This window comes from Muscardinus avellanarius (genome assembly GCF_963383645.1).
Source record: "Muscardinus avellanarius genome assembly, chromosome: 19".
NCBI lineage: Eukaryota > Metazoa > Chordata > Mammalia > Rodentia > Gliridae > Muscardinus > Muscardinus avellanarius.
This window is the reverse complement of record NC_137805.1, coordinates 46,960,042-46,978,961: the sequence shown is the minus strand read 5'-3', so window position 1 is coordinate 46,978,961 and position 18,920 is coordinate 46,960,042. Positions and strand designations below refer to the sequence as shown.

At 57.5% G+C, this 18,920-nt stretch overlaps 1 protein-coding gene across 1 annotated transcript; it reads left to right on the top strand.

The window, feature by feature from the left end:
- Positions 1 to 4,555: 4,555 nt before the first annotated feature.
- On the top strand, positions 4,556 to 16,461 carry BPIFB6 (BPI fold containing family B member 6; the record flags this gene model as incomplete). The annotated part of the gene is made up of 15 exons (XM_080716707.1): positions 4,556 to 4,655; positions 5,649 to 5,748; positions 7,184 to 7,288; positions 7,692 to 7,841; positions 7,978 to 8,041; positions 8,484 to 8,544; positions 9,235 to 9,326; positions 9,992 to 10,168; positions 11,514 to 11,567; positions 11,884 to 12,054; positions 12,669 to 12,736; positions 14,505 to 14,550; positions 15,269 to 15,332; positions 15,751 to 15,827; positions 16,429 to 16,461. 15 exons carry the CDS (start codon positions 4,556 to 4,558, stop codon positions 16,459 to 16,461), a joined length of 1,362 nt encoding a protein of 453 aa, XP_080572833.1.
- Positions 16,462 to 18,920: the final 2,459 nt, after the last annotated feature.

Here is an 18,920-nt window from a genome sequence, read left to right as displayed (position 1 = left end):
GACAGGTTGCAGAGATGAAGGCTGGGCCCGTGGAGGTCCTCACCCCAGGACTGCCGATCCCACCAGCTGTGCAAACCTCAGGGCGCTCCTTCTGGCTCTTGCTCCGCCAGCACCTTCTCCTGAGAAGCGCAGCGTCCCCTCCCCTCAGAGCAGGAGCCCAGCAGCCCTCAGGAGCCCGGCTGGAGGCGCATCCCGAGGAGAGAGGTCATGGATGGCCAAGTGACTCTGAAGCCGAGAGAAAGGCCCACATCCTTGACAAATGCCCACTGTCCCCCTGCACGGCCACCCTGAGCTGTCCCTGCCTGTTGAGGCCTTTGCCCCTGCCCTTACCCCGCACCTGCTCAGACAGGACTGCCCCACCACAGCAGCGGGACCCTGCCGGCCTCTGCCTTCTGTCCCCAGTGCCCACTCCCAAGGTCAGGTGAAGCCCCTCAGGTGCACACCTGGCTTGTGGTGCCCCAGGCTTCCTTCCCACCTCAGATTCTCCTTTCTGACCCCTCCCAGAGCCCAGCACACAGGTAGCCTATAATAAGTATGTGGTAGTTGATCAGGCTGTGTGGTAAGCCTGATCCCAGGCCGAGGGGGCTGCTAGGCTCACAGTCCCCTTGCGGGGTCCCCCGAGGGACCAAGGGGAAGGGAAATGGAGCTGAGGAGTGTTTGGGAGGCCCCTGGGGAAGGAGCTTCGGCTGCCCTGGAAGGGTGCTGAGTGTGGAGCAGCCCAGGGAGGCGCTCTATGGGACACAGTGGGGTGCACAGGGGAAGGGGTGGGAGAAGAAGCGGAAGCCCAGTTGCTTTGGCCGGGGGTCTTGGCTGTGCTCTGGGTCCCTTGGAGCCACAGTCTACCCCAGCTGTGATACTCACCGGCTGTGTGACCTGGAGCAAATGGCTTGGCCTTTCTGAACCTCGGTTTGTCTAAAAAATGGGGAAGATTGCCCAAGTTCTCTCTCATTGGGCGGTTCTGAGGGCTGTGGGCTAGCGCACAGAAAGAACTCACCTGAGCCTTTCCAAGCCCAGGTGAGGTACCCAGCGGATGGCTCCATTGCCCTTGCTATCCGCAGCATGGACACCACTTGTCATACAGAGGATGAAATAATGCCCCAGGGAGGTGGAAGGAGTTGCCAGGGAGCTGGTGAGGGCAGTGGCTGGGGTTGGGGCTCAGATCCCTGAACCCACTCGTGATGGCTTCTCTGTCTCTCCCACGGACCCCTACCGCATCCCCGAGGGGAGGGCTGGGCAGCCAGGTCAGAAAGGCTGGGTGGAAGCAAGCCGGGCGTGGTGGTGCACGCTTGTAATCCCAGCATTCGGGAGGCTGAGACCGGAGGATCGTGGTTCGCGGACAGCCTCAGCTACTTAGTGAGGCCCTCTGCAACTCAGTGAAACCTGGTTTCAAAATAAAGAATAAAAAATAGGGCAGGGGACGTAGCTCGGAGGTCAAATGCCCCTGGGTCCCATCCCCAGACCCGCAAAAAAAAAAAAAAAAAAAAGAAAAAAAGAAAAAAAGAAAGGCTGGGTGGAGTTGCAGGCTCAGGAGGCTGTGCACCTGCCTGCCCCTCTGTCTGGGGCGGGTCTGCAGGGATAAAGTGATGCTATCTGCCCGCGGCTCCTCCGCCTGGGCGGATCAGGCTAAGACTAGCTGGGCCACCTGGCCTGCCCGCCTTGTCTAAACCCTGCTTTGATGGCGCTCCCTCGGCAGCCCAGCATACACACGGGCGTGGAGGCTCCCTGGATCTTCACCTGAGGGCTCCCTGGAGTGCATGGGAAGTTCTAGGCCCAGCACCCCCTGGACCATCCAGCGAGCACAGAGGCTCCCGGTGCCCAGGCTGAGGCCCCCAGAGCTCCTGGATTCCCCGCAGCCTGGTCAGCCCTGTGGCCCTGGAGCCACCTGCCTTCTGGGCCCTTGAGAGTAGCCGCACACCTGGCACTCACCAGGCCCGCGCCTCCTTCAGGAAGCCCTCCTGAGGCCACTTGGAGGGACCTCAGGGCACGTCTGAGCTCCCTACAGGCCAGCCAAATGTCCTAACCTGTGCACCTGCTAGCCGCCGTGGTCACCTTCTGCCTCGCTGCACTGGCTCTGCTCACCCTTGGCATCAGTAATGTCCCGGCCACAACCACCCGGCTCCCAGGCTGCCCCAGGCCTGCCACCTCTGCCCCATTCCCCTGGTTTAGTGGCTTTTGCTGGCCTAGCCTCGCTTAGGGATGATGTGGTCCTGTGACTGCCAGGAGCCCTCTTAGGATGAGAACCCCAACTGCCTGGTCCACTGTGGTCACACCAGCGCAAGCACGGGCTCGGCATACAGTAGGTACTCAGTAAGTGTTTGTTGAGGGAATGAATGTGTGCCAGCCCCGGACAGGGGCTGGGTCTGGGGGTGAATGCTGGTGTCCCCAGCCCCTGGTGCTGCCAGCTCCCAGGCCGCCCTCTCTGTGCTATTGATGTTGGAACACTGACGGGTCATGTGGCGCTGGGGCTCCTAGATAATATCTCGCCCTCATTAAACCCTTCATTATTCAAGCAGCTAATCGGGCTCCTGAATATAAGGGCTTTCTCGTCTCAGGGTTGGGAGGCAGGGGTCAGTCATCTGCAGGACGCCCTGAGCTTGGCAAGGTAAGGACAGTCCCGACCTGGCGCTCTCCCCAGAGTGTCTCATCCAGTACTGGCATTTTACAGATGAGGAAACTGACGCTCAAAGAGGGAAAGGGACTTGCCTGAGGTCACACAGCGAGTGGTGGCAGGGCCAGGGCTTGGATCTGAGTCCTGACCCCTCCCAGGGTGCCCTGCCTCACCGGAAGCCTTGAGAGACGGATCCCGTGGGCCTCCTTGGGCTCGTGGCGGAGTGGGGATGAAGCCTCCTGGGCTCTGCTTTGCAGGAGCTCAGCGCTGAGCTGGGCAAAGGACTGGGGGTATCTAGGAGTATGTGCCGGGGGGGGGCAGGAAAGTCACCGCCACCAAGTGGGTCAGGCACATGATCAGGTTTGAACTGTGATCTTGGAGGCCAGGCAGCTGGGGGTTGAAGGGAGGCTTCCTGGTGGAGGAGGCAAAGGCTGAAATGAAGCCTTAAAGGATGAGGTAGTGATGGATGGGTGCAGGGCTGGCACTCTGAAAGAGGCCACACTTTAGGCAGAAACACAGAGAGAAACAGGTAGTGCATGAACCCCTGCACTACCCCTTGCCCTCAGCCCTTAGCGTTCCCTGAGAGCAGCAGCCCTGGTCCGCGCGGCCGGAATGTGGCACCAGGTCTGGAGCTCGGGCGGTTGGTTTAAGCCCAGACAGATGTTTAAAAATTGACTAGGGTAAGAGAGCAACGGACCGTGCTTCTGCTCAGTGCTGGCTGTGGCTCTGGGGCTTCTCCAGCCTTTAGGTCTCCGCCCCAAGTCCTCCCCCTTAGAGAGTCCTTCCTGCCCACTCGGTCCCACCCCACTCCTTCTCCTCTGCCCTCCTCTGCCCTCCCCTGGACCTTAAGATTCAGGAAGGGGCAGAAGCCAGGTGAGGTGGCACAGGCCTGTGATCTCAGCGGCTTGGGAGTCCGAGGCAGGAGGATTGCAAGTTCAAGACCAGTCTGAGCCGTTTAGCAAGACCATCTCAAAATAAAAAATAAAGAGGGATGGGGTGTAGCTCAGTGGTTGAATACTCCTAGGTTCAGTCTCCAGTGTCGCTCACCCACACGCACTCACACACATACTCAGAGGAAGCAGACCATCCACTGGACACCTGTCTAGCTGACATTCAGTAGGCACACCATGGGTGTGAGCTGAACGCATGCTTTCAGGAGTAGGCTTGGACTGGGCAGGTGGCCCGCGATGGGAGCCCGTCCTGGCTTGTGTCCAGGGAGCCCCTGGCACTGGAGCCCAGCAATACCCTGCTTGGGGCCGACCCGCTGGGCTGCTGCGCCCCACCTCGCCCGATTCCTTTCAGTCAAAGCTCAAACCTAACATTGAATGTGGCCCTGGCTGGGGAATTCCAGGTGTTGGTAAGTAGGAGGGAGGGATTTCTGGGGATCAGGGCTGAGGAAGGCCTTTCTGGGAAACCCTGAGGGTCTGGGGCGGGAGGTCTATTCAGTTTGCTGTTCACTGGCTGTGAGCTCTCATATGTGCCTTGGTTTCTTGATTGGTGAGGCCGTGTCTCAGGGCTCTGGGTTAGGTTTGGGGACTCCACATGGAAGCAATGCTGAGCTAGAGGAGGTGGGGTGCACCCTGCAGTGGGGTGAGGTTGGCTCTCTCTCTGCAGCTCCAGCATTGCCTGGCACTGAGCTACTCTTGGCCTGTAGACATGTGGTGGACCCCCAGCTACGCTACACGGCGGGCTGGTCAGAGCGCACGTGGCTCCGGGGAAGGAGGCTTAGAGAGGGGTGCGCGCGGCCTGGGCTGGCCCAGGGCCTTGTCCCGGGGTGCTCCTCAGTCCCCTGAGGAAGGCAGTCATGATATTTGCTGAACTGGCTGCAGTCCCAAAGCTCCAGGGCTGCTCAGTCTTCAGGGGTTCCATCTGCTCTGGGGCGTGGGAGGTGTCCAGGAAACTGGGCTGGGGGTGGCATCTAATTCAGGCCCTTGGCACAGGTGGAGCATGCTACATATCCTGTGTCTGGTACTCTGCGTCCTGCTGACAGGCACCCGAGCGGATCCTGGGGCGCAGCTACGGCTGGGCATGGACATCATGAACCATGGTGAGCTTGCTGGTGCGGGCGTGGGGCTCAGGTGGGCGGTGCCAGCTCATGCTTGCAGGGCCTTGAGCACCCTATGAGCCTCAAATCCAACATATAAGCAATGCATTGATGTTATTCTCCCATTCTACAGAAGGGGCAATTGAGGCCCAGAGAGTATGGAATGATTTGTCCAAGCTCTTCTAAGTTAGACAGAGCTGGAAATCCCGATCCCTTGAGTGTCCCCATTGGCCCCGATGGCAGGGCTTGGTAGCCTCATACAGGATGGGGTGACAGGCACGGGTCCAACCCAGGCATGCCAAGGTTGCTGTGTGGCCCCTGGCATGCCACGAGCCCTCTCTCTGTGGCTGTCTGCCCATCTGTGAGTGTAAAGAAATGTACAGTAGGTGACCAGCCCTTCCCTGGAGGGATCAAATGAAACATGAAGTTAAAATACCTCGAGCGGGATCTTAGTAAGATCTATTCTCCACCTCCACCTTCGGCTCCCTGACCGCTAGGACGTGGGAAGGAGTCCAGTCTGGAAGGCTGAGGGTTGGCCAGTGCCTGTGCCCATCCCGGGAGCTAGCCTGAGGTCACATGCAGATGTCTCCTACACAGTGTCACCCGGGGTGGGGCCTCGGACACGGGAAAGCCGCACCATTCCGTCTCGAACCTGCATTTAACGAGCTCCCAGATGAGCCCCCAGCTGCCCAGTCCAGGGCGGCCTGGTTCACAGGAAAAGCAGACATGCTTGCCTGGCACTCAAGGCCTCCACGCTGTGGCCCTGCAGACCGGCCTTGGGGATGCGGCTCTTTCCACCCTCCACCCTGCCCCTCCGCACTTGCCCGCCTCTTCCCATCGGGCCAGGAAAGGGCAGGGGGGCACAATGCGTGGTCCTCGGCGCTTCCCAGCCCAGGGGAGGGCACGGTGTCTGGAATTGGCTTGGATGCCCGGAGAGTGGCGCAGGGCAGGGAGCGGTGGGCACCCAGCTGAGCGTGCCTTGTCCCTCCCCTCCAGAGGTCCAGAGCGCCATGGACGAGAGTCACATCCTGGAGAAGATGGCAGCCGAGGCGGGCAAGAATCAGCCGGGGGCGAAGCCCATTAAGGGCCTCACCAAGTAAGTAGGTGAGCCTGGGTGGTCGTGGTGGCCGCCATGGGAATGAGGCACCAGGACCTCACGGGCCAGAGTCGGCTCCTCCCGCTGTCCCGCCATGTGACCTTGGGCAAGTCACAGCTCCTGCCTGGGCCGGGGTCTCCTCAGTCATCGCTGGGGACGGCGCCTGCCCTGTTAGGAGCAGGGTCTTTTTGAAGAGGAAGCAAGGTGGGAAAGTCCAACTCTTCCTGTGTGAAACAGGAGTTGACTGAATGCATGTGAAATTAAATGAAAAGAGTGTCTTGATTTCAAGGCACTCCACTGTGTTGTCTCTGATACAATGCTTTACTTGCTCTGTCCCCTTTCTACCAGTAATAAAAAAGCTTTGTTTAAATTAAAAAAAAATTAAGTGGAAAAAACCACATTAATGGTAGAGCGGGAGAAAAAATCCACAATTGTCTAATGAAAGGAGGCAGTTGGTTCTTTTTTAAGCGCCATAGAGGCTGTCTGGGCTGATGCACTGGGGAGGTGCTGTGTGGACATACTGGAAAGTATGATCAATTAGTAATGTCTGCCAAGGGCTCAGGATGTGAGCCACGTTTTGTTATCCTGGATCTCAAGCACTAGCGGTCTCAAGTAGGGGTGATTGTGCCTCGGGGGACATTGCCTGGAGACATTTTTGGTTGTCCCACCTGGCAGGGGGTGTTTCAATGGTATTTAGTGGGTTGAGGGCAGAGTGCTTACTAAACATCCTACAGTATGCAGGACAGCCTGCCATAGCAAAGAATGATCCTGCCCCCAATATTTTTTGCAGTACTGGGGACTAAACTTAGGGGTGCTCTACCTCTGAGCTACACCCTAACCCTATTTTTATTCTTTATTTTGAAATAGGGTCTTGCTAAGTTGTGGGGGGCCTCACTATGTAGCTGAAGGGGGCTGAGAACCTGCAATCCTCCTGTCTCCGCCTCCCAAATACCGGGATTAACAAGCATGCGCCACCACGCCCGGCTCCTATTTTTTATTCTTATTTGAAACAGGGTCTCACTAAGTTCAGAGGGCTTCACTAAATAGCCGAGGCTGGCTAGGAACCTGTGATCCTCCTGTCTCAGCCTCTCAAGTACTGGGATTACAAGTGTGTATCAGCACACTCAACTCTGCTTCAAAAATTATTGGTGCTGTTGTTGAGAAACCCTGATCTAAGCAAACTTCCCCACTTTGCTGGTCACAGAAGGGAAGGGAGCAGCCCAAGGTCACACAAAGTCAGCCATGTATCTCGTTTCTGTATACAGACTGGCTCATGTCCTGCCCTTGTTTACATTTTATGATGGCCCCACGAGACAGGCTTATCCCTGTGGCATGGGACAGAGGTTGCCCAAAGCTTCCCAGCAAGGGGTGAAGCAGGCTGAGGGCTGCGCCTTGCCTGCTCAGTCCAGTTGCTGTGGGTCCTGTTCACCCCTAGCATGAAGGTCAAGGATGTGCAGCTGCCCGTCATCACGCTGGACTTTGTGCCGGGAGTGGGTGTCTTCCAGTGCGTGTCCACAGGCATGACCATCACCGGGAAGAGGTGGGTGTGTGGGGGAGGGGATGGCCTCCCGCCTCCCCTTTCCCTGCTCCCTTACCCTGCGCCTCCTGTGGGCCCCTGGGTGCTGTGATCTGAGACGATACAGACTTGGTTCTCACTTTGATTGGAAGCTGACATAGCGCAGGCTGAAGGATGGGTCTAGAGAGTGGGAGGCATTGGGGAGAAAGACTCTTAAAGGCTTCCGGGAGGTGATGGAGAGTTTTGGAGGATGCGTAGGAGTTCACGAAAGCCATAGATGAGGGAAAGGCTGGTTGTGTGGCGCTGGACAGCTTCCATCACCTTTCCTGTGCTGTGGGCTGGTCTCCTGTCGCCCTCCCCTCTCCGGGCTGCTGAGATTGTGGTCCAGTGGTGGCGATGCCGTGACCCCTGCCCGCCCGTCCTGCAGCTTCATGGGAGGGAACATGGAGATCATCGTGGTCCTGAACATCACGGCCACCAACCGGCTCCTGCAGGACGAGGAGACAGGGCTCCCCATGTTCAGGAGTGAGGGCTGCGAGGTCATCTTGGTCAGCGTGAAGACCAACCTGCCGAGCAAGTGAGGGGCTCTGGGCTGGGGGAAGGCCCCGCACTGCTGCCCCGGCACGCCGCTCCTGAGCCTCCCATCTTTCTTAAGCTTGCTTGCCTTCTTGCTGTTGGCACACCACTGATTCATCCTCTGGCCTCACGTCTAGCATGCTGCCCAAGATGGTGAACAAGTTCCTGGACAGCACGCTGCACAAAGTCCTCCCTGGCCTGGTGAGTGGTCTGGAGCAAGCCTCTAACCCCCACCGTGGGACTGCTTTGGCCAGGATGGCGCGTGGGCACTGATCTTGATTGGCCGAGAGTGGCTGAGAAGGTTCCGAGGCTGTGGCTGCTCAGTGGGAGGAAGCTGTGGTCACCTAGTGATGTCTGCCTTGAGCATGGGTGCAGGAAAGGGCAGCCTGTGTGCTCCAGCTTGCCACCTGCTTAGAGGACCGGCCCCTGGCTAACGCGTCCTCATGATCTTTGCGGGCTCTGGTCACCAGATCCGGATTCTAGTCTGGATTCTACTGCCTACTTTCTGTGTGACTTGGGGCCTTAGTTTCCCCACCAGCCCCGTCTCATCAGGACTCTTGGGGTTCCATGGAAAGGCCTGAGCTGCGAGGAGGGAGGCCCTCCATGCAGGATCCCTCTCGCCCAGCACTTTCTCTGCTTCCAGATGTGCCCTGCCATTGATGCGGTCCTGGTGTATGTGAACAAGAAGTGGGCCAACCTGAACGGTGAGAGCCCGGGCCACACCTGGCCCTGTGTGGTGGGGACGTCAGAAACACTGGACATCCATGCCCTACTCCCCAGGCTGGTGGCCACTTCCTGCTCAGCCTTGGGATGAAAGGAAGTTCAGGTCCTGATGTCCATCCCTATCATTATCCAGACATGAAGCCTGAGACCCTAAGGGACTCTAGGGTCCTCCCTTCTCATTTCTCCACCCAATGCCCCATCTAGTGTCCCAACACCCAAGCACAACGGCCTTTCTGTGCTCATCTGAAAACTTGTGACCTGGGAGTGCTAATACCCGACTCCTTTGCTGTGGGGATCCGTGGCCTCCCTCATCTTGGGGTCCTCAGGGCTCTGCGGTGTGGGAGAAAGGAAGCCCCAGTGGCTGGGACGGCCCGGCAGTGTGGCCTGGGAAAAAACCCTTCCTTCCCTGAGCCTATTCTGCTTTTCTGTAAAACAACCCATGGGGCTGACCCGCCTGCCGGGGGTGGGGGGATGAGCAGTGACGGCCTCGGGGAGCACTCACGCTCCATGCAGCAGTGCTAGACTGTCCAGGCCAGGCCCTGGCGCCTCCTCTACAGCTGAAGTTCAGAGGCCCAGAGGTACTAGGAGGTTCACCTTGGGTCGCACAGAGGGACAGGCTCAGTGGGAAGCCACTGCTGCTGGCGTCTCTGAGTGGACCCCTCTCTGCACAGAACCCCTGTCCGTGGGCCAGATGGGCACTGTCAAATACGCCCTGGCGGCCACACCAGCCACCACGGCCAGCCACATCCAGGTGGACTTCAGTGTGAGTGCCGGGGCTGCTCCCACCGTGGCGAGGGGGGGCTGGCACTGGGCTGGGAGGGCCGACACCGGGTCCTCCCTCTCTGCTCTCGGCATGAGCCTGAGCCCCCAGTGATGCCCGGGTCTACTGCTCCCTAGGCTGGGCTTCTCCCAGCGAGGGGCCTGCCCAGGTGCACCCTCCATTGCCCAGACGCAAACACTGAGAGCTGGGGAGGCCGGTGTGGAGAGGGAGGTGTGGCAGGTGTCTGGATGGTTGACAGGGTCTCTAGAGCCCCAAGTGGCAAGGTGCGAAGCATCATCTCCCAGCACCAAGGAGCAAGCTCTGCAGTCATCTGCCTCCAGCGGTCCTGTGGGCCCCGGGCCTCCCCCTCTTCTCCAGAGGATGAAGCAGAAATCATGTTCTGCATAGAGGAGGCTGCCAACCTGTCAGTCAGACCCACTGATGACACCAGACGCTCCTGAGAGAACTTGCCAGCTGTTCAGTGACTGACTCCCACACCCCTCGGGCCTCAGCTCGCCCCCTTGTGCACCAGGCCGCTGTGGGCAGTGCTGGATCTCACATTTAGTGACTTGCTGGCTTAGACCTCGGCTCGATCCCCATTAGTTTAGGGCACTAAGACTCACCCGGCCACAATCCCTCGTGGCTCAGTGTCCCCCCCCATCCCGTAGCCTGTGGTACAGCAGCAACAGGGCGAAGCCATCAAGCTGGCTGAGGACGGGGAGGCCCCTGAGTTCCCCGAGGGCTACGCCAAGGGCTCGTCACAGCTGCTGCTCGCAGCCTCCTTCCTCTCCGCAGAGCTGGCCCTGCTGCAGAAGTCCTTCGATGTGAATGTCCAGGATGAGAGGGTGAGCTGCCCGGCCCTGCCTCCACCTCTGCGTGACAGTCTGCCTAGTCCGTCCCTTTGGAGAATTATTCTGGGTTTGTGGGACACGCCAGGAGGGGGATTTTCAGGACTGCCTTGAGTGTCTTGCATCAGTTCACGCCGTCACCCACCACCCCTCGGCCTCCTTGTCCACTGTCCACTCATCTGCACACCCACTGCCCATGTGGCTGGCTCTTCATCAGGCAGCGCCTCTCTTCTCAGCTGGGTGCTTTGCTTATCCAGTTGCCGTTCCTGTCCACTTAGCTAGCTCCCGTGTCTGTGCCCATGTCCTGGTTCCAGCTTCCAACTAGCAGCCTCCATCCCTCCATCATCTACGTGACACCTTGAACAGGGCTGCGCGTCGTTAAGGAACGGACTCGATGTGCATCTCTAGCCACACAGCTCTTCACGCTCCACCTTCCTACCCGCCCACTCATTTAGCCACCGTCTGCCCAGTATACACCTCTGTACCTTCCACCAGCCTGTCAGTGCATCCTACCGTCCATCCACTTGCTATCCCTCCATGGTGTCCATCTTCCTCTCACCCACTGGCCAATTTATCTATTCCTCACTCATCATCCCTTTTTTACCATCTTCTCATCCATGTTCCCTCCTGTTCATCACTCTGTTCATTCACCCACCCCATGCACCTTCCATTCTGCCATCCATCCATCCATCCATCCATCCATCCATCCATCATCCATCCACCCACCCACCCATCCATCCATCCATCCCAACATCCATCTATCCAGCCATCCATCCATCCATCCACCTATCCACCCATCCACCCACCCATCCATCCATCCCAACATCCATCCATCCATCCATCCATCCATCCATCCATCCATCCATCCATCCCTCCACCCATCCACCCACCCATCCATCCATCCCAACATCCATCCATCCCTCCATCCATCCAACTGCTACCATCCCCCCACCCCCCTACCCATCCGTCCATCCGTCCATCCACCCATCCACCCATCCATCCATCCTGCCACCCATTCACCCACTCATCTTTGTCACTTTCCCCATCCATCTCTGTGCACACACCTGTGAATCCATCCACCTGCCCCCCTCTTATCTAGCACATCTGCCCGTTCTTCCATCTATCTTCCTGCTCTTCTGTTTCTCAACATTTTCTCAGCCTTCAGCCTCACGCTGGGAATGCTGGGCACGGGTGTATGCAAGCGTGGTTGGGCCCCCAGCTCTGGAGTATGGCGCAGAGGGCTAGGCAGTGTGCCCGGGGAGCCTGGCCTTACTGAGCAGGCTGAGGTGGTTGTTAGGATGGTGGGGGCTTCAGGAATCTGACCCTGGCTTTTATTTTGTAGATTGGCGATCTGCCCCCCCAAACCACCGCGGCGCTAGCTGGCTTCATCCCTAAAGTGAGTGCCTGCCTGCCTCCAGGCAAAGGGAGGGACTTGGGGGCAGCTTGGGTGCCACACACCCTTTGTCAGCGTGAGCGCCCTGGAGGCTTCGTAGTGCTCTTCGTAGCCAGCGCAGGAAGAGCTGGGCTTTGATGCGCTGTAGCTCTTTAGTCCAACAGAGGAACAGCCACGCCGCGCGCCGCGTGTCTCTTACTTTCCGACAGACAGGCCCTACGTCCTGTGCCGCGGTAGAGGCCACCTGTTTCACCGGGGCCTCTCGGTTCCAGCTGAAGCCACCGGGCAGGGACGGCCCTGAAGCATCTGCTTTCTGTAGGTGGCTAAGGCTTACCCCAAGCCGAAGCCCTTGGCGACCCGCATCAGGGTGATCAAGCCCCCCAAGGTCACCATGAAGCCTGGCAAGAGCCTGCTACATTTCCACAGCACTCTGGAAACGTTTGCCCTGCGGCGGCGCGGCAAGCCCGTGTCCCTCTTCCTCCTGGAAGCTGTGAGTGGAACCTGCCCCCACGGATTCCCAGCCTCCTGGATGCTCACGCTGGGAGGGTGGGGTTTTAGTCGATAGCCAGAAATGGATCCGAGGCTCTTAGTCAACCTCAGGTGTGCAGTCATGGCCTCCCAGGCCCTGCCCCTGAATCCTTGAGTGGAAAGGTCAGTAAACTGAGGCTTTCCCCTCCTCATTCTTCCCTCCTCCCTCCCTCCTTCCCTCCCTCCCTCACTCCAACATCCCCGGAGCAGTGAAGGGCTCACCCAGGGGACTATGGAGAAGTCCCAGAGGACTTCCCAGAGGAGGTGACGGCAGAGCGAGGCTGTGCAGGAGCTGGCCAGGGAACCGCTGATGCTGGGCAGCAGGGGATGGAGGACACTCGAGGCAGAGGTTGCAGTGCGGGCAAAGGCCTGCATCGGAGCAGAGACCCACCACGGTGCTAGACGTTTTGGGGGTGCTGTTCTGGCCCAATTAGGAGGGACAAGGAGGCTGGGGGCAGGGGCTCCTGGATTGGGTTCCTGAGGGCACGAGGGGCAGAGAGACAGACCCCTGCTTTGTCTTGGCAACGGTGGTGCTCACGGGCCCACAGCCTGTCCTCTGCTTCCTCCCCTCGCCAGCACTTCAGTCTGAACGTCCAGTACTCAGTGCAGGAGAACCGCCTGCGGATGGCCACCTCTCTGGACAGGTAGGAGCCTGCCACCCGGCACGGGCATGGCCGCCGCCATCTGGCTTCCTGCTCAGGCTCTCCCTGCTCCAACCAGTGGGGCCCACACTACCAGGCTGCTCTGGTCACTGCCCCTACTCTGGAACCCTCCATGGCTCCCCACTGCGTGGTCTTTTCCTCCCTCCCTCCCTCCCTTTCTTCCTTTGAACCGAGGGCAGTTAGACATCTGAGCTACAACTCTAGCCTTTTGAAATCTTTTGTTGTTTTGAAACAGGGCCTCGCTAGGTTGCCGAGAGTCTCGCTACTTTGCTGAGGCTGGCCTCGAGCATGCGATCCTCCTGTCTCAGGCTCTCAAGTACTAGGATTACAGGCGTGCACCACCACACCCGGCTTGCACAGTCTTCTTAAATCTTAGTTTGGCACACAAAGACTTTCTCAAATTCTCCTCCTCCTCTTACTCTTCCACTACACTCTTTCAGGTGAGTCTGGTCATAGGCCACTCCCCCTTTTCCTTCGATTCCTACCTAGGCTTGGCCCACATTACCCAGAAGCCACCTGGAGCTAGGCCCGCCAGGTGTCTTTCTTACGCTGAGGAGCGTGAGCATCGCCTGGGCCTCCCTCTCACTTACTTTCTGCGTTACATTTATTACCCACTTCATTCTTTTTTGGGGTCTGGTGCTGGGAATTGAACCCACAGCCTTTTTGTTTGCGAGCTGCACCCCTAGTCCTACGTCATTTTTTGTTTGAAACAAGGTCTTGCTAGGTTGCCGAGAGTCTCACCAAGTTGCTGAGGCGGCCTAGGACCTACACTCCTGCCTCAGCTCCCTGCAGGTGAGCGCCACCAGCCCCGCTCCACTTCACTCCTGCTCTGGAGGAGGGCGTCTATCTAGCTTTATATTCAGGAGACTCATTGATTCTTATATTTGCATGAATAATTAATGACACTTCCTTTCTGGATTCTTTTAGTTGTAAGAGACAGAATGCCAACCTTTACTGCCTTAAGCCCAAAAGGGAATCTTTTGACTCACATCATCGCAAACTCTAGAAATAGGTGTGCTTTCAATCACGATTGGATCCAGGCACACAAAATCTTCAGGAATCTGTCTCCTGTTTCCCGGGCTTTCGCTATCTACTCTGTTGGCAAAATTCTCAGGCAGCCTCTCCCCTCAGGGCAGCAGAGGGACCCGGTGGCGAGAGAAGCCTCTTGTCCAATAGTTTTAACAAAACTACCAAGACTTTGGGCTTTGGGCTCGTGTGGTCACACGGCCCAGCCCAAGTCATGGCGACGGAGGTGAGATGCCCTGATTGCCTGGGCCTGGGCTGTGTGTCTGGGGATCTGGGCTGGGCCCACCTGAAGGACTGGGAATGAGAACGGAAATAAAGGTCTGTCACCATGCTGACCACAGACAGGCAGAGCCCCGGGGGCTTTCATGTGGCCCATTTTGGTGCCCAGGGGAAGCTGTGCAGGGAGGGGCAGAGAGGCTTCTCCCAGTGTCCAGCAAGGACCTGGGGTTGACCAGCAGGCTATAAACCTGGACTCCATTGGCCTTGAGCCTAAGCAAAGGCCAACCTGGGGCCCAGAGGGAAGAGCAGGAACAGTGGGCAGAGGCGCAGGACAGCTAATGGCTCAGAGATGCGGGTTCAGAATGGGCAGCAACACGTGGTCAGTGTCCCGCCCACAGAGACTCTAGAGCCTCTGAGGGCGTAGGGGACCCGGCATCAGTAAGGAGCAGGGGCGTTTGGAGCCCCTTCTCCAGGCCAGCCCTCTGACCTTCTCTCTCTCCCACAGATTACTGAGCCTGTCTCGGGGCGCCTCATCTATCGGCAAGTTCAAAGTAAGTGCCCGGGTGCCAGTGCCTGGTTTGAGGGCAGGCTTGGCCGACTCTCCTTGGGGCCCTGCAGTGTGGGCAGAGAACTGAGACCATCTCAAGGCTCGGGACTCCTGCTTACTGTGTGACCTTGGGGCACTTTCTAACTTCTCTGAGTCCCTGCTTCCTTTCCTAGATAGTCTGACATCTATAGGGAGTGGCAGCCCAGGCTGGCCTTGGTTGGCTGAGCTATTGTTTTTACCAATCTCTGTAGCCTCAGGGCCCCACAGAGCACCTGACTCGGCAGGTGCTAAGAACAAAGCAGCACCTACCCGTGCCCGTGCTTTACCCGTGCTAGTTTAACCCTCCAGGGAACTGCGAGGGGCGCTACTGCACCTCACTTCCCCACGCATAGGGTGGAGCTGGGCCCAGGGCAGAGGTGGGCACAGGGAGGAGGAGCTGCTGCTTTCTGTTGGTGCAGGAGTGGGTTCACAGAGCCACCCCCTGTCTTCTGAGTTTCCCATTCTGCACCACGCCCCATGGCTTGGAACAGGCTAAGCAGAGGGGACACTAGCTAGGGCAAGGCCCAGTCCCTGCCAGCTGGACACACTGATCCCTCTAATATTCATTGCTGTGGCCCCAGGTGCAGGGAATGAGGACAGACAGATGTGTTGAGTTGGCTGGGGCTGGATTGGACTGGACTGCATAATGGTACATGGATATATTTTCTCTTTCCCTCCCCCAGGAGAAGAACTTGACTGGATTTATCACTGATTTCCTCCAGGAAGCCTACATCCCAGTGGTCAATGGTGAGGGCCTCAAACGGGCTTGGATTTTACAGGTTCCCAGAAGTACCATAAGGAAGAAGGGTTATCTGGATCCCATCGCTGGCTCCAGATGGGGGAGGCGAAGAGAGTGGACAGCCATTATTGAATCGACAGCCATTGTTGAGTCGTTGAGGCCAAAGTAGTCTTAATATCACTGTCCTGGGGACAAAGTGCACCCCACAGTTTGGACTCTGACCCTTGATCCTGCATCATGAGAGAGCTTTTGAGCTGGAGTTTAAATACCCTCTGGGGCAGGTGGAGCTTAAGGCTTGTTTGCCTGCACAACTGGAAGACATCATGAATCAACCACCGCACGATTTCCCACTACTTTGCGCTAGGCAGCCAGTGCTTAATCAATCGCAGAGCGGTTGAGCTGAATGACCCTTACTGTATTTCTCAGATGTACTCCAAGTTGGATTCCCACTCCCGGACATTCTGGCCATCAACTACAACCTGGCGGAGCTGGACATAGTGGAGGTGAGGGCAGTGGCTTGGGGGGTCAGCACTTACAGCCAGTGGGTGATGAGTGGAGCCTACTTCTCAAGCTGGAGGGAGCGGGGCTGGGGCAGGCAAGTGGCCATCAGTATAGTCCTGACGATCTCATGAGCAAGACCGTGGGCCTCCTTGACCAGGGGTTCTCCAGAGGGTGCTTGAACTCTGCTGCCCTCTTCCTCGCTTCCTCTACCATCTTGGGCAAATTACTTGACTTTTCTCCATGTCTCTGTTTTCCCGTGCTTAAAATGGGGATGAGAATATGGGCATCGACCTAATAGAGCTGTGGAGATTATTCACTTAAAGATGTGCAGTAAGTACTCAATACATCTAGGATTCCTGTGCCAGGCTTTGAGCTTGGAGTATAAGGAACATTTCTCTCATTCAGTCTCTCAACTCTGAGGTTGACAGTTGAGAAAACCGAGATTCAGGAGCAAGGGTCCTCCCTGCGGCCATGGCGAGTCGGCCTCGGCCCTGGCTTCAACATGGCGCCACTTCCCGGAGCAGCTCCACAGAGCCTGTGTCCCACGGCCCTGCCGTTGCCCCTCCCAGCCCCTCTCCACCTTGACCCTTTTCTCTTTCCCAGAATGCTCTGGTGCTGGACTTGAAACTGGACTGACCCCAGCAGGGCTCCCTGCCAGCTGCCCACAGGCTCTAATCGACTCCACCGCAGAGGAGCCCTGAATGGAGCCAGGCGGCCGCCGACCTTCCTTTTTCAGGGACAGGAGCGGGAGCCCCCAGCAGGCCTTGGCAATAAACAGGAGAATGGCGCTTACGACACCCTCACCTTTGGTCTCTTTTGTAGCAAACAGGGTGTGACTTTCCTCCCCCTTTGGTGGGTGTTGGGGTCTGGAGCTCCTGCCGGCTGCCACGCTCAGGGCCCTGCTTGTGCTGTCTGGTCTCAAGCCAGCATCTCCCGCTGCACAGAGGAGGACGTGGAAGCACGCGGTCGAGCCCCTCGCTCCAGGTCACATGGGTCAGCAAGTGACAAAGCTCCTCACACCTCAGCTGCACGCCCCCAAGCCCTGGTAACTCGAAGGCGGCTCAATTCACAGGGAGCCCGTGCCCAGGAGCTCCCCACGTCACCTCCCTCAGCCCTCTCAGCGGCCGAGGGAGGCAAGGACTGTCTGCACTTAGCTGATGAAGAGCTGAGGGTCAGAGCTGCAAACCACTTGGCTCCGGGCCGCCCGGCAAGCAGGGGCTGGAGCCGGGCTGCCCGGCTACCATGGCTGCTCTGCCCCTCATGCTGGGTGTCCCGGGCAAGTCACTCACTGACGTGAGCCTCAGTATCCTCACCTGTGAAATGGGAAGATGTTGGGTGCAATCTCAGCAGGGGTGCTGTGAGAATCAAATGAATGGGATCATTAAAAAGGCTTAGGGCTGGGCGTGGGGGGCACACACTTGTAATCCCAGTACTCGGGAGGCTGAGGCAGGAGGATCGGGGCTTTGAGGCTAGCCTCAGCAACTTAACAAGACTCTCAGCACATGTAACTTAGCAGGGCTGTTTCAAAATTAATTAAGGAATTAATTAAAACAGCTGGGAATGTAGCTCAGAGGTAGGATGCCCTGGGTTCAGTCCCCAAAACCACAAAAAGAAGATGAGAGTTCCTGGCACACACTGAGTGGGGTCAGCCGCGGGTGGTTTCTGAGGCGAGAGAGCAGTGGGCACGCGTCCCCACGTGGCTGCGCCGAGGGGAGGTGGGTGTGAGCAGCAGCCAGGGTGCAGCGGCCGAGGGCCAGGCGGGGCTCTGTACACGAGGGGCCGGCAGTGACCAGCAGCGGAGGCTTGTGCATGGAAGTCTTAGGGGTCAGTCAGTGTCTGTGTGTGTGCGTGTATGTGTGTTCCCATGTTCACGCTCACGCAAGCTGTGCTGGGGGTGTTTGCATGTCTCATTCATGTGAAGATCTGTCTGATGTTTGCCATGTCTATCTATCTATTTTTTTTTTTTTTTTGGTGTTACTGGGGGTGGAACCCTTGTTATTTGGAAACAGGGTCTCACTAAGTAGCTGAGGCTGGTTTCGAACCTGTGTGATCCTCCTGTCTCAGCTTCCCAAGCGCGGGGATTACAAGCGCGCGCCACCACGCCCGACTATGCCATATCTACCTCTTAGGATTTAGGATTCACACAGACTCTTATTCTTTTTCCCCCCCTGCTGGGAATTGAACCCAGGCCTCACAGGTGCTAGGCAAGCACTCCACCACTAAGCCGGATCCCAGACCTATTACTCTCAAATCGCCTCTTTAACACAGATGTATCTTGATATATAATTAAGTTAGGAATGTATATTCTAAGCCCAGCATGGCGGTGAATGCCTGTAATCGCAGTCCTAGGGAAGCAGGGGCAGGAGGATCCCAGGTTCAAGGACAGTCTCAGAAACTTAATGAGACCTCAGCAACCTAACAAGACCCTGTTTCAAAATAAAATACGAAGAAGGCTGAAGGTGTAGCTCAAAGGTAGAATGCTCCTGCGTTCAAAGTTCAATCCTCAATACAAAGGATGGGAGGAAGGAAGGAAGGAAGGAAGGAAGGAAGGAAGGAAGGAAGGGACTCTAAGTAGACCTTGAAAATTAGCACTACTAGCTAAAAAAAAATTCATAACATTGAAAAAAATGCACCTCTGGGACCTCCTACAGTCAAGTGGTGTCCAGCCTTGGGAGCTGACTGGGAGCTGCGTCCCTGGGCCCACACGTCAGTGGGGCATCTGTCAAAATCCCTGTGCATTTGTCAGGGGTCTCTGGGCTTCTGGGCATCCGTGTGAATGGTGGCCCACATTGGGGTACACGCTCACGTCCATGGTGTGTGAGTGGTGGCCCACATTGGGGTACACGCTCATGTCCATGGTATGCTAGAAGGTTGTTCCCTGGCTTGACCCACGCACGATGGGGAGAGGCCGGATGCAGGGGTGTCCCCAAGTCCCTCGACATCAGCCTAATCCTGTCACCTGTCAGCTTTCTACTCTGGGACAATGGCGGCCTTGAGATGGGTCTGGCAGGTACTGAGACCTGGGTAATCCATGGGCGGTTGACGCCTGACCTGGGCGTGCCAGCAACACCCTCTGCCCCCAACTCTGCACTGTG